The 14,010-nt window shown below is 58.0% G+C and overlaps 5 protein-coding genes across 5 annotated transcripts; 1 reads left to right on the forward strand and 4 right to left on the reverse strand.

Moving 5' to 3' along the window:
* Positions 1–3,704: 3,704 nt before the first annotated feature.
* On the reverse strand, positions 3,705–7,256 carry SDRG_05262 (hypothetical protein). The gene is made up of 14 exons (XM_008610973.1): positions 7,164–7,256; positions 7,021–7,122; positions 6,870–6,968; positions 6,727–6,825; positions 6,558–6,671; positions 6,405–6,509; positions 6,282–6,362; positions 6,142–6,237; positions 5,984–6,094; positions 5,842–5,937; positions 5,714–5,797; positions 5,570–5,668; positions 4,276–5,520; positions 3,705–4,231 (listed from the first exon to the last, which is right to left on the reverse strand). Exons 1-14 carry the CDS (start codon positions 7,242–7,244, stop codon positions 3,821–3,823), a joined length of 2,823 nt encoding a protein of 940 aa, XP_008609195.1. The 5' UTR covers positions 7,245–7,256; the 3' UTR covers positions 3,705–3,820.
* Positions 7,257–7,792: 536 nt separating this feature from the next.
* On the forward strand, positions 7,793–9,656 carry SDRG_05263 (hypothetical protein; the record flags this gene model as incomplete). Its single annotated transcript, XM_008610974.1, has 3 exons — positions 7,793–8,223; positions 8,286–8,970; positions 8,997–9,656. 3 exons carry the CDS (start codon positions 7,793–7,795, stop codon positions 9,654–9,656), a joined length of 1,776 nt encoding a protein of 591 aa, XP_008609196.1.
* Positions 9,657–9,848: 192 nt separating this feature from the next.
* Positions 9,849–10,863, reverse strand: SDRG_05264 (hypothetical protein). Its single transcript, XM_008610975.1, has one exon. It carries the CDS (start codon positions 10,848–10,850, stop codon positions 9,894–9,896), a length of 957 nt encoding a protein of 318 aa, XP_008609197.1. The 5' UTR covers positions 10,851–10,863; the 3' UTR covers positions 9,849–9,893.
* A 234-nt stretch (positions 10,864–11,097) lies between these two features.
* Positions 11,098–12,268, reverse strand: SDRG_05265 (hypothetical protein; the record flags this gene model as incomplete). Its single annotated transcript, XM_008610976.1, has 1 exon — positions 11,098–12,268. One exon carries the CDS (start codon positions 12,266–12,268, stop codon positions 11,207–11,209), a length of 1,062 nt encoding a protein of 353 aa, XP_008609198.1. The 3' UTR covers positions 11,098–11,206.
* Positions 12,269–12,683: 415 nt separating this feature from the next.
* Positions 12,684–13,190, reverse strand: SDRG_05266 (hypothetical protein; the record flags this gene model as incomplete). Its single annotated transcript, XM_008610977.1, has 1 exon — positions 12,684–13,190. One exon carries the CDS (start codon positions 13,188–13,190, stop codon positions 12,684–12,686), a length of 507 nt encoding a protein of 168 aa, XP_008609199.1.
* Between the last annotated feature and the right edge of the window lie 820 nt (positions 13,191–14,010).

Here is a 14,010-nt window from a genome sequence, read left to right on the forward strand (position 1 = left end):
CTTTGTGTATTGCCTTTCGGCCCGCTTGGCGAGCCTGTACGAGCGTCGAGAGCAAGCCGAGGTCATCGACGATCGAACGACAAGGGCGGCCCGGCGCAGAGCTGCTCCAAGCAACGTCGGCGAGAGGTTGGCCGTCACCCGCGATCGCTTCCTTGTACTCGATCGGCGCAGGCGTGACCGCGAGCATGCTCTTGCGCAACAAGCGCTGCCGACGCGCCTCGAGCTCTTGCTTGTCGTTCTCGACCTTCTTGGTTGTCGCGCTCGGGTCGGCGGCTCACTTCCGCGCGAGATTTTCACATTTCACAAACCTGCGCCTCCAAGCGGCCTTCTACGTCTTGGTGTACAGAGCGTCGTCCGCGCGCAGCCAATGTCGGCGTCGCCGCTTTAAACGTTGGTAATAGTTGGTGCCTCGAGCGTCGTGGCCACGTGCGACTGAATGAGGTTGCTCAAGAGGAGCGCTTCGCCCATGCCGTCGCCACCAAACGCGAGAAGCGTCGCAATTGCACACTGCGCGCCCAAGGTGCGATGCGGCGTGAAGCTTGGCCTTGAGACCCGGTGCTGCGTGAAATGGTCGTCGACGTGGTCGCGCACAATCTCATCATCTTTGGGCGCCTTCGATGCGGCGACGCGAGGTCGACACGAACCGATCCATGTGGCGCGTCCACTAGCTCACAATGGCATACTTGCGCCCGTGCACGTCAAGCGGGTGGTGCGAGCACGAGAAGGCGCGGAAAAAGCGCAAAAATCCCGAGCTCGTGTGTCATGGGCAAACACGGAACCTAGTCAATCTGTGAGACCCAAGTAGCGCTAAAGACCTGTGGTGCCTTGCGCCAAACGCGAACGAGCGCAGCGCCGACGCCTTGGAGAACAAGGTAAGTGCCGAGCACGACGAGGATCATAGGCGCACGGCCACGGTAGGTGGAGGGCTAAAAGCTCCACTCGATTGAAATCGAGTAGAGATCGCATCTGGCGCACCGCTGAGTGAGAGGTTCGCGGCGGGCGAGAGGTCGCCGCGGTCTCAATGCTGGCTGTCGTGTGTAAGCCGTTGGACGTCAAGCGTGAGGCGCTCGAGATGAGCGCCATTTGGCTCTGCGCCGCGAGATGACGAGCACACTCCGAACGCGACGCAGCGCGCGCAGCGCCCAATGCTGCGCCGGCGGCGTGGTCTCGTCGCGGCGCCCATTTTGGAATGTATTTCCCTTGCTAGCGGTGTCCGGCTATTTATCCGGATGCCTCGAAACGACGCCACAGGCTCGATGTACGTGAAATGGGGGTCTTAAAGTTTACGTACACGATATACAAAGAAAGAGGAGAAAGAGATTGAAAGGTCTTCAGCACGTTGACAGAGGTGGAGCCTGGCTTTCAAGTGTAGTGATGCGGCTGAAGTTGCTCGGCCTGCCTTTCAACCAATCAGGCGAAGCTTTTGATGAAAAAATCATGGTTTACGGTGTATTTCGACCAGTAGCCGCCTTAAAGCACATAAGAAGGCGCTTGGATTGGCTAAAATTCACGCAGATATCATCGCCACGACTGAGCTCCGCGATTGAGCTTCAACAGATGGGACGACTGAGCTCCACGTCCGACGCGGCCGAGGTCGCCGTCCAAGCAAGCAGCCCGCTGCTTACCGTCTTCCAATAGCTGCACCACGCGTACTATAGCATTGCCTACTTATGTCTTGCAGTGCTGACTCTTGTAGCGTTGTCGGTGAATAGGATTAGCTGCCGCAGCGTGGCGGCAGGCTGATGTGGTGCTTGGGCGCCCCGGGCCTCGTGTCGCATGTGGAGTTACCCTCGAAAACGCATCACGAGCCATATATTAATTTTTGAGAGGCATTCGCCAAAGCCTCCGAAATTCGATCAATCGCGCGCATAAGCTCAGTCGCCCATATGAAATGCACCAAGCCACGCCACAAGCGCGACAAGGTCGAGGCGAGGCCATCGTCCGCACTCCTCGCACAAACGCTCGAGGTTGTCGCTGTCAACGTTTGCCTCGGCGCGTCGACGGCTGCGACGCTGCTCAACACGTTTCGGATACCACCAATCGAGTGTGATGATCATCGATCCTCGACGATGCAGACCCAAGCCAATTCGCATGCTGGATGAGGACGCTGCGATCGTTGCTTACCTGGCAAGCCGACGTCCTGTACTACAGGGATTCGCGGCGAAAGAAGGACCTCGGCCACACGAGTGTCACCGTCCACAGTCGACAGGACGCCCGCTTGCGAGCGCTTTGCCGTGCGACGCGGTGCGGTGCGGCCGAGGCCCTGCAGCGCAAATTGCGGAATGAGCAGCGCTCAAGGCTTCTACAATTCTCTTGTAAAAACTTTTGCGTTTCTCCTTTGTCGTGCTCGCTTTTACACTTGTTTTTACAGGACATTCTCCGAGTGCCACGTCATAGAAATTGGTTGTTTTTTGCGACCTGACATACGAGGACGCATGAATCCCATCACACGCGTTATGACAATATTGTAGATCACCGCGAGTGCGGGAGCCCGAGAATTGTGAGCTACAAGCCTCTCGTTCCAATCGCTCCACAGAACGTGCTGGACGTCGTAACTCTATGAATGTTGCTAGGAATCGCAATCTTGTTCCACTGGAGGGGGAGACCGTCGCTACAAGTGCAGAGGACGACGCGTGCCAATGCAGCCATTTGCATTTTTAACGTTTTAAAAGCGCTTTGTATCTGTGGTCGAGCATTGCGTGCGATTTAGGCCTGCAACGACGACGTATCGCAGTCTGCTCTACTCTTTAAAGTGTCTCCTATCACTGTCCCAACTTTGGGCGATTCCATTTCAAACATGATGTTGCCGGCAAGCGACGTCGGCGTCCTGGCGTGATGCCGCTAAGATGGCACTACGATCTTAGTCTGGAGTGCGTTGTGCCTCTCAGATGGCACTACGATCTTAGTTTGGCGCGCATCTTGGATCGCGTCTCGCTATCGCTGTACGCCTCGTACGTCGATGCGACCTCGCTTTCCGTGCTCTCTACAGCGTTCTTTTTGCTACTGTGCCAAGGTTTGGCCATTTCGTTTTCGAACGCAAAGCAGTCGATCGAGCGATGGTTTGGATGGCATGGCGCCAAGCTAAATAAGGAAAAAAGATACGAATATTGTGCCGCGTCCACTGGATGGTGAGTGGCACTTGTGCTTGGTGTTGTGTGATGCTTCTCTGCACAACGTAGCCCACAACAATGGCAAGACGGTAGATTTTGATTCATTCTCTGGTGCGATGCGTGCTGTGGCGTCTCGCATTTTTAAACCTATCCCTACAGTTTGGAAATCGCTATTCACTACAACCATGATCGCTATTCACATCTGCACACGACGGCTTATCGAACCATTTCCCGCCAAGGTCGTCATCTAGACTACCGAACAGCGCGCGCGGCCGGCCTGTCGTATCTCGAAAAATGCGATACGTAGTCGCGATCTGTTGCGGTCTAGGGCTAGGGCCAGGCAATGACCTTAGACAACGGCTTGGGGCGATGCAGCCTCCGTCAAAGATCACTATAGACGCGTCGAAAATGGTTCCCATGAGGTAGCAGCCACGCATGATGAAGTTCTCGCCAAGAACTGCCTGTTTTCATCATACATTGACGTGTCCGAGCGGACGATTACGCAAGCGCTTGCGTTGTATTGCTGCTTGGGGCCTCGAATGGGATCTTTGGCACCAGCAAATCGATATTACAGTGCCCTTTTTGTTACAAAGCCTGCCGCGACTCGGTTGTTGGGCAATACCGTTGGCTCGTAGATCATTTTCATGGACCAAAGTGTCTCTTAGGTCTATCGCTCATTCTTGTGCGAGTGTATAAGCAGCTTAGTACTACTATTCATCAAAATCAATATGCGTCGTGTGCGCGAGGCTTTCGTCGCGCTCGGCTTTGGCGCAGACCGCAATGGCGTCCGCCGTTGCTGCGTCGAGAAAGGCCAGACCCACGAACGCTTCAATCACGCGCAAGAGGCTGTCGGGAACCTTGGCCAAGCGCGTGCCTTTGAGGGCGTCGAGAAACAAGGCGCGCTGCTGCGGAAACACGTAAGCCGTCGAGAGCACGTCAACGTCCGAGTGCACGAAGTAGACGCGCAGCAGCGTCAGCTGACCTGTTTGCATCGCGTCCTGCGCGTGAAAAGGCAAGAGTCGGTGCTGCACGGCGCTCGGGACCACGACGAGCCGGCGCGGATGCAGGTGCACAAAGCCCGTTGTCTGCGTCTGCAATGCGTGGCGCTCGGGGCAAAACACCTAGCTGTATCATAGCCAATCCGACAGTGTGCAGGTCGACGTACCTCGCGGCCGTCGCCCGTCATGCGCACGTTGGTTCGCCCAAACGTCTGTTGGCACTCGATGGTCGGCAGCGAAATGTTCTCGGAGGCCACGACGAGCATCCCTGTGGCAACGATCGCATCGTTAGCGAGGCCCGAGCCGAGCTGCCAGAGATGTTGACCAGGATGCGTCGGCGCTTCTGGCGACACGGCATACGACTGGACTTGGCACACAACCAAAAGTCGAGAGTCTTCGTCGTTGTCACGCTCGAGCAACGGAGCAAACTCGTTTTGGAGGCAGCCTTCGTGCACGTGCTCTGGCAAGACGGGGGGTACTTCCGGCCAGAATGGATCGAAATCGACGTTGTTCGCGGCGAGCTCGTCTCGGAAGGCGCGCTGCTGCGCCTTGGTGATCACGTCCCGAGGCCCCAAGTTGTGCTGCACTCGGTAGAGCTGCCGCAGCAAGGCCTTTGTGTCGTACGGCAGCGACAAGTCTTGCACTCGCGGACTCGGATAGGCCGTTGGATTTGCCGCCTTTTGCGCATACCGGAGCAACGGCACCATGCGCGCAACGACGCCTTCGAGGCTCGCAACCAAGTCGACGCTGTTGACATTGTTGACGTATGCCTCAAATCTCGCGGCGCCCGAGACCTTATCGTAGGCCATCGGCGTCGGCAGCCACTGGTGCGTTGCCGAGACGTGTCGAGAGGCTGGAGAGGCACACGATGCGACGTGCTGCGCGGCACTTGCCCGACCGTCGTGGGGCGATACGCTGAAGTGCGTGTGGTTGGCCACGACGCAGTACATGTTTGGATCGAGAACGTCATGCACGTGCCGCGCCGCGTCATGAGGCGCAGCTGCCAAAAGCGGTGCCAACGCCGACGCGATAGCGGCGACGTCGACGTCGTCACAGTGGCTGACACCGTACGCTGTGTTGGGCACAAAGCCCAGCGGCGTCACACAGTGCGTCTGAAGCAGCGCGAGCTCCTCCGTGAGAAGGTCATGTGGCGCAGAAGCCAACCGGTGCGGCTGGTTGAGTGCATGGCACAGCGCATTCATGTACGCCAGCTCGACCTGCGTGTACGCAAGCGGCTTGGCGGCACCAAATCCGCACCAAAGGAGCGTGTACGCGGCTTCCAGCGCGGTGTCGGGCAGCCAAAAGACATCGCGCGTCTTAAGAGCACTTGTGGAAAAGCTGGTCTGGAGAAGAAATCTGACGATGTGGCGATGGCTACTGGATCGAGTAATGTCCAGATACGACTGGCCGTTCTAGACCATATGACGTGAGAGCCTATTTGTGGGGAATTGGGGAAACAACATGGCGATACGCCGCGACGTCGCCAGCGCGGTGCACGAGAAGCTCGACGGCTGGAAGGAGCCCGCGGCTGCATGCCTCGTGGAGCAGCGACCGGCCGTCCTTCGGTGAGGGTGCGACGTTGGTACATACATGGAACGGTGATACCTCCAAACGGGCGTTTGGGTCTGCGCCGGCGTCGAGAAGCGACGCAAGGATCTCAGAGCTGTACAGCGCGCGAACACAGTACATCTATCGTATATGTCACAATCCCTGGATGAAAACCAAACGCGAACCGGTCCCAAGGTGTTGAGCTCCACGAGCGGCGCGAGAAGCGCGACAATCGCTGCGCTCTCCGCGTTGATGGCGATGTACAGCGGTGTGCTGTAGACCTGGCTTTGCACTCAGCGTCCACGCACACTAAATACGTCAACGCACCGAGTCGTCAGCTGCCAAACGAGGGTCGGCGCCGTGCTGCAGCAAGCCGCGCACGAAATCCACGTCGTACACATGCATGTCGACGGCGAGTGTGAGTGGTGACTGCCCCATCTACAGAAAATAGTGTAGTCGCGACGCTCAGGGAGGCGCCAGGCTACCACGTCGAAGACGTTGAGGTTCGTCACGGGAATTAGCATGTGCGCAGACGCAAGGAGCTGGCCGCGGATCGCATCGTGCAGCGGCGTGGAGCGGTACTAGAATCCGAGTGTATAGCGGGAAGAGTGTTCACTCGACGCACATCGTTCAACGAGTTGGGGTCCGCGCCAGCTGCAAGAAGTAGCTCGAGGAGGTTGGGATACGGCGTCGCGTACCACAGCGCCTGCATGTGCGCTCAGAAATTCTCGATTCGACCACACAGTACCTCGGATACCACCGGTGCGGACGGTTGCATCGAGAGGACGAGCGACACCATGCGTTCATGGCGATTTCCAGTGTGAATCGCTGTCGACAGCAGTGAACGACCCTCCTACCATCGCAAGGTCGTGGAAAACGGGCGGAAGAGCAGCAATTGAACCTTGTTGCGATGGTCGACGTTCGCGGTGCCACTCAACAGGAGGAGGCTCCAGATCAACTCGTTCTCCTCCCGCGGGCCTCTCTTCACAAGCGCAAACAGCGGTGTTTCTCCGTTCTACCATCCAACGCGATAGTTCAACTCGCCACTGGAAGCATGTCGAGGCACAGACCTTATTGGGCGCATTCGGGTTGGCGTCAAAGCGTAGCAAAAGCTCGACGACGTCAACACGCGCGTGCGCGACGGCCATGAAAAGGGCGGTTTGTTGACTCTACGCAAGCTTTATCAGCGCTGGCCCGCTGTCGCGACGTGTACGTTCGTGGCAAAGTCAATGTCGGCGCCGTGGTCGAGTAGCAATGAGACGAGGGGCGCGTGTCCTCTGGTCGCCGCAATGTGCAGCGGCGTCAAGCCTTGCTACGCAAGAGGCATTCTACGTGAGTCTAGCAGCAACGGGTATGTAGCGGACCTGGTTGGCGACGTCCAGCGAGGGCCATGGTAATTCGAGGAGCGTCGCCAGATTACCCACGTGTCCAGCCTTCGCCGCGAGGTGCAAGGCCGTGTTGCGATCCTAGGCTACGTCAGAAGAGAGGACGTATACAGTCATCGTACGCGGTCCCGCGCGCCCACGATGGCGGGCTCCACGTCGACCTGGTGGCCGGCCTCAAGAGCTTGGGCGATGGCGTCGTCCATTGTGCAACAAAGACGAAATAATTGCGGTCTTTGATTGGCCAATTCGGGCGGAAAGTCCAGCTTAAATGCCCAATCAAACGCTGTGGGTTCATTCCAAGATCGATGATGATTGGCTGAAACGACATAGAGTGTGGACCTGAGTTGAATCGTTCGTGATAAATTAAGCTTGCTAAAAAAATAAACTTGCTGGCCCGACAAGCAGCTTCCACACCTACAGTGCTTGATGCAAAGTCGGGGAATACGCGATGAAACGAACGCTCGAGGCTACAACACCACAGTGAAGGCCGAGTTCACAGAGGTGATTCGGATCAAGTATTGTCGAATGCTCCGACGCGATGCTACGACGACTGCCGCATCTTCACGATGGAGGCATGTACCGTTTTAAGCCCAAAATAGTGGCAACTCGGCACAAAATCAGCCAAAACAGTGTGTCAATGATGGCTCGTCAATACCCAGATCTGAGTCCAGGCAAATGGGCGATCGAGAGGGCCCCGACGGTTGGTCAAGTGCCTTACCAGTGTAGCGGTGTCTCGCGGTCGACACGCAGGATGTCCGAAGGACGCGGGCACAATCTCTTGCAAACGAAGCGCATCACCCAGAGCCGCATCCGACGTGCTACGACGTGGATCGTGAGTCTCCTCATCTCCAGTGTTGCAGCGTATTACGGTGTCGAGCCGTCGTACAACGGCCTCACGCTAACGTTTACCGGCAGCCAAATCTCACAGTCTCATGCGTTCACGGTCATCGACCCGAGCAACCTCCGCTTCTACAACCTTCGCGTGGCGCCAAACACCCCAGCGCTAGTATCATCGCTTGAAAACCTAACCACGACGACGCAGTTTGCTGAGCCGCTTGTCTTTGCCCAGCTCGTTTCCAACGCCAGCGATTACCTCTCTTCCATGGACGCCGCGACGACCGCACGGTACTTGGCCGATCTGGATGTCGCGAGCGTCTACGCCGGTACGCACCACACATCGCGGTCCGTGCGCTGTATTGCCACCGCCGGCTCGCCCCTTGGCTGGTCAACGGCTTCTGTGTCAGCTATGTCGAGGGCAAGATCTACCACGCGTGGACGTCGCGGTACTTTTATGACGGCGAGGAGGCGCGCGGCGGCGCCATGGCCAACGCTGTCATGCTCTTCACGTACGACGGAGACTTCTTGGAGCGACGTCGCTCGGAGATGCTGCTGTCCGACGCGATGGCCGTCACCGGCCTTGGGTATTTTCGTGTCAACCGCGCATGGGTGCGGACGATCGACGATCCGTTCAGCTTCCAGGGCGTTCGAGACGACGGCGCGGCGATCGTGGTGGTTAGCTTCGTCTCGGTCCTCAACTTTAACGGCGCCAAGATCCTTCTGGGCCTCCAAGCTCCGAATCCGTGCTACGATGTCTTTGAGCACATCGATTATGGCTACACCAACCTCGTGACGGCCGAGTACATTTGGCTCGGACCGCAGCTCGCGACGTACATTGCGCAGTTTGTGGTGGTGCTCGTCGCGCTTGGTTCCGTTGAGCACGACGTCTCTGTCTCGATCCTTGTCGACTTGGTGAGCGCAACGAGCTACTCGTCGGTGCTCCTCGTCTTTTCACTTCTCGGCAAGTACTACCTCGTCTTCAACCTCAGCAGCATCCTTCCATCGGACTCGGTCCTCTCCATTTACCTCATTTCGGTCATTTCGCTCTACCACAATCCGATCGTGTCGCACTGCTGGCCGTCCAAGCTCTTGGTTGCTTTAAACTACTCAGTCGTCAGCATCGGCATCTTCCATCGGGTGGTTTTGAACCTCTGGCGCTTGCCGTCACGGGCGCCGAAATCTTTGTCGGCTGCAGCTTCAATACCAAGCTGCAGGTCGGAACCAATCCGACGCCGTGTGTCTTTGGCACGGGCAACTGCTTCAACGGTATCAACTCGCGCGTCCTCGTCGTCATGGGCATGCATCTCGCGGTACTTTCTCTCTATGTGCTAGCAATCACGTTACATTTTCGGCGCCACCCGCGCCAACTCGTCAAAGTCCACGGCCTCTTGGGCTACGCCAAGCACCCTATCGGATCGCTCCCCAAGGTCTCTGCAACGACGTTCGAGACGCACTGCAACGGGCAGCTCCTCGACGGAATCCTAGCGTCGCGGTATCACTGCGTCGACACGCGGCGGGAACACGTTGGCACGTCGACCGCTGCCGTCATGACGCTCGGCTTCGTGACTATGCGTTGCGGCCTCCTGATTCGGTTCAAAGATTACGCAACACTTGTGGTCGCGCGCCTCCTCCCCATGAGCTACAAGAAGACGCTGCGCATCTCGATCCCAGTCGCGACTCTCGCTAACAACAGCGTCGAGGGCCCGCTCACCTACGTCTATATCCACGAGCTCCCAGCCCATGATCTGTGCATTAGCCACCCGGTCTGTATTCTCTAATAAGGTCCAACAAGGTCAAGTGAACCTTGTTGATAAGGATGCTGGTCAAAACGCTTGCCATGTACCTGTATCATTTTATGCTGTATGTATTTACAAAGTTTTTACACGTGGCGCTTCGAGACGTTGGTGGTTCATCCGAACCTGTGAGGAGTGCATTTAAGTGGTCTCGATCGCAGCCTCCAGCAAGTACTATGTTGCTGTCGCAATGTAAGATGACGTATATATACGTTATCTGAGTTACAACGCTGCCAGTAGCGTCGTCAGTGCGGGGTGATGGCATTGGTTGGCGAGCGCCGTCACTTTGGCCTTGTCCAAGCCGACGCGGCGCTCAAAGAGGAAGTACTTGGCGACGAGGACGCGACCATGGCGCAGCGCCGCCGCGAGCGCCGCCAACGCGTTGCCTTCGCGCCGAAACGTGTCGAGGAAGCGCACCACATAGACGTGGCCGTTCGCAGCCGCCTCGATCATCGCCCGCGCCGTGCAGCCCTCTTGGCGGCTCTTGTGCAGAAACGTCACAATGTCCAGGCGGCCGTACGCTGCTGCGAGGTCCATCGTCTCGGCCGAGAACCCTGGATATCGGTGGCGATGCAGGAACTGAACCACATTCGTGCGCCCGTGGAGCACCGCGATCGCGACCGTCGATCGGTCCCAGACACCGAGGCCGTGCGCAAGGCAGTACTCGGCCACCTTGGTATGGCCGCCGTTGCAGGCTGCCTTGAGGGTGTCGTGGGCCACGGGCGCGCCGTGCTGGTGAAGGAAGCGCAACAGCGGCATGTTGCCAGTGCTCGCCGCCGTGCGCATGACGAGCGCTGGGCAGCTGGCGGCCTCTCCGGTGGCAAAGAGGTGCTGGAAGACGCTGAGGTGCGCGTATGTCGCGGCCACCGCCCAGTGCGCGTCCGAGAGTCGATGGTCGAGGTGCACCAAGAGCGCCGTGTTGCTGTATGTGAGCGCGTAGTAGAGAAGGTGCTCGTGATAGCCGGCGGTGACGAGTTGGTCGAGGCCGCGCACGCCAAAGCGCAGGTGCCAGACGGCGAAGCGCACGTGGAAGGGCCCGAGGATCTTTGGCAGGCGCTGCGTCTGCTGCATAGAGACGCCGCGCAAGGCGCGCACGATCGCCATCGTATGCTGGTTGTAGCCCGCCTGGTAGGCTACGATGGCGAGGACCAGGTCCGGCGAGCGGAGAGCGTGCGGCATGGGCAAGAAATTGAGATTTTGTCCGGATAAACATCAGCTGCGACCTCAGGAGCGTGATCGGCTGCCATTCTTTGGCCACGAATGTTCTCGCTGCAGCGACGCGGCGCCGGTCGTTTTCTGTAAAGATCTGTCAATGGGATGACGACGCGGGGTCGAGTCTGCCTGTCGCAAGCATCACGTGGCAGCTCGACCACTCCGTGTCCGTCCACAAGCTGCAGACCATGAAAAAACGTCGCTTCACGCAAGATCTGTCACAAATCAACCCGATTGGCCATTATAGTTGGCAATATGCGTTGTGATTGGATGAACGTCTCCGTACGAAATGAGATGCGTGTCTATCGGACGTAAATAAGAGCTTATTGAATCGTGCACGCTGCGTCGTCGGCGGGCGGCGTCGGGCGCAGTCGCTGGAGGTACGCGACCACGGCTTCGAGCCGCTCCCTCAGCGTACGAGAGGCGACAACACGGAGGCTTCGTCGCGCAGCTTCGAGCGCGCCGACCAAGAGCGTCTCGCCTTCGTAGTGCGAGCAAAAGTATGTCACGAGCTCCAAGTGGCCGCAGGCGGCGGCGCGACGGAGGCTGCCCGCAATGTCGTTCGCCCGGCAGTGCTTGTCCAGATACCTAACGACCTCAATGTGGTTGTGGTCGACGGCGCCAAGCATTGCGTTGCGCGTGCCGCGGAGCCGGCGCTTGTCGTTCAAGAAGCGTATCGTCGCTAAGTCCCCTCGAGCCGCGGCAATGTCGACGGCCTCGTCCGAGAAGCCGTCGTAGCCGTTTTCGTGCAAAAAGCGCAGGACCGGAAAGTTCCCGGATCGCACCACGTCGTTGATCGTACCGGCGCCGAGCGACCGGGTGGTCTCGCGGTCGTTGGCAAATTCGGCGACGTGCAGTTGACCCGCCGTGCATGCCCAGCGCAACACGTGTGGACTCCAGTACCCGAGGTCTTCGAGGTACACGACCATCGCGAGGTTGCCCCGCATGGCCGCGGCCTTCATCGCGCGCGGGTCGTAGTTGGCCCAGTCGTGTCGGTGCAGATACTCGACCACATGGAAGTGGCCAAAGGTCGCCGCGATGATCCACTGCGAGTTGGAGATGGCGGCGCGGGACGAGGTGCGCATGCCCCGAACAACCGCAAGGTTGCCGTGGACGAGCGCGTAGTAGACGGCGGCGGGGCGGCTCTTCGTGAAGGCGACGCGCAAGAGCGAAGCTGGCAACACGCGCTTGTGAAAGGCCGCAAAGGCCGCAAAGCATGTGGCGGGGTACGTATCGTCGGCCGCCAGCAAGAGCGCGTGGAGGCCCGCGAGGTCGATCGCGTCGAGGAGCTCGCGCAGCTCGAGAATCTCTTGGGGCGTGCCACGCTGGTAGGCGCTGACGAGCGGAAGCAGGTCGCGGGAGCCGAGCACGCGCGCTGCGGCCATCACGTCAAAATGCAATCTGGCCAAAAGTGGGACGCTTCTCTGTCACAGCGAATCAGCGGGCGCGAATCCTCCCGCGGATATCGAGCCGAAGACCGAGAAGCGCCCCAGCTGCCGAGAACACCCTACATGTAGATATATTCCGGATCACTACTGCGAGCCTCTCTCCGTGGCCCCTCGACTCTGCTATCGTCGCGACAACCGCGCACGGCGAGCAAAAAACTGCTCCATCAACCCAGGTCTAGCCAATCAGCGTCGAGTGTTCGATTGTGAAACCGGGCGATTTCAAGCGGCCGAGGCAAGTCCGTCCGTCGGTTCGCGCTGAGAATAACGCGGCATCCTCATCGTTCTTGTTGAAAATTTAAAAATTCGAAACTCGTGGAGGATCCTCTTGATGTTCAACGAAAGCGGTGGAGATCTAGGCGGGCGAGGCGTCGCGGGGGTAGTCAGCGTGGGCCATCACGGGCGTATGAGCCATCTCGGGGTCCGATTCCCGCACAGAAATGATCCCGCCGAGCGTCAAGCCGATGGCCACGAGGTGCAAGAAGGCTGCGGTGAGGAGGCATCCGATCGCGGCGTAGAACGCAGTGCAGTCGAGCAGCTTGCGTGACGTGAACTTTTGAAACGAGCACGTCTCCGTGAGCAGTGTCGACGTGAGAAGGACGATGCCGGCAATGAGCGAGAGAAGGCCCAGAACGGCGTCGAGCGAAATGAGCATCCATGGCGCCGTCACGACGCGGGAAAACGACCGCAAGCCGAGCAAAAACGCGATGGCCACGGCAATCATCCCGACCGTGTAGCCCGCGACCATCGCAAAGTCACCCGCCGAGACGCCTGTGACGGATGTGGCCGTGAGCATGGCTGAGAAGCCGCAGATGGCTAGGAGGGCGCGGAGGAAGAAGTGGCCCATCGGCATCGTCGACATGGTGAAGCGCTTGAAAGTAAATGTGAAAATGAGAGGACGAGTCTCCTCCTGGCTAGAGCCAAGCTGGATTTGGTGTGTCACGAAACGTCCCGAGCAACATATGACGTGGACCACCTAGCCCGCTTCAACGGCAGAATGTGAGATTGGTCTAAAAACTTGATACACTCGAATCAGTAACGTGGTCGGTCTATTCTACCAGGAGCTAGGGCCCAACGTCCATCAGCAGGTTTTGCTGAATATCAATCGCGTGGCATTGCATCTCAGGTCGGTCACTCGAAGACGCCAAAGCATGTCCCCCAACCGCCAGAACGATTCTGGTAGCGAGAAGCTGGTAGGATAGACTTCTACAGACTTCACAATATAGAGCAGTGTCTTACGTTTGCAGCTCGTCGGACGGGAAGAGCGCACATGCAGGGACCGATACTTTCGACACTAGATTTTCGGTGTGAATCAAAGCAGGATTTATACATGGTGCCACAACTGAGACACGGGGGGAGTGCATCTTTTTCGACAAGGCGATCCTGGCGTCGGTATGTGGGCTACTGAATCGTTGTATATCCATCAGTGTCCAAGTAACGTTGCACACTTTCGGAGTACAGTGTATTTCATTCGGAACTGTACAACATTGTCTGTTCGCTGAAACAGCTGCGAACGACTGACCGAAAACAGCTTTAATGAAAGCAACATGCCTGCCTTTCATGTGGATATTGAATATGTAGTACTGGTATGGGGAGCCAGAGCATGCAAGCATCAGGTGACGCATTTGCTGGTCGATTCCTGTTTCAAACAAATATATTATGTACACGTGGCGTGTCTAGGT

The sequence above is a fragment of the Saprolegnia diclina genome (assembly GCF_000281045.1).
Source record: "Saprolegnia diclina VS20 unplaced genomic scaffold supercont1.14, whole genome shotgun sequence".
Lineage (NCBI taxonomy): Eukaryota > Oomycota > Saprolegniomycetes > Saprolegniales > Saprolegniaceae > Saprolegnia > Saprolegnia diclina.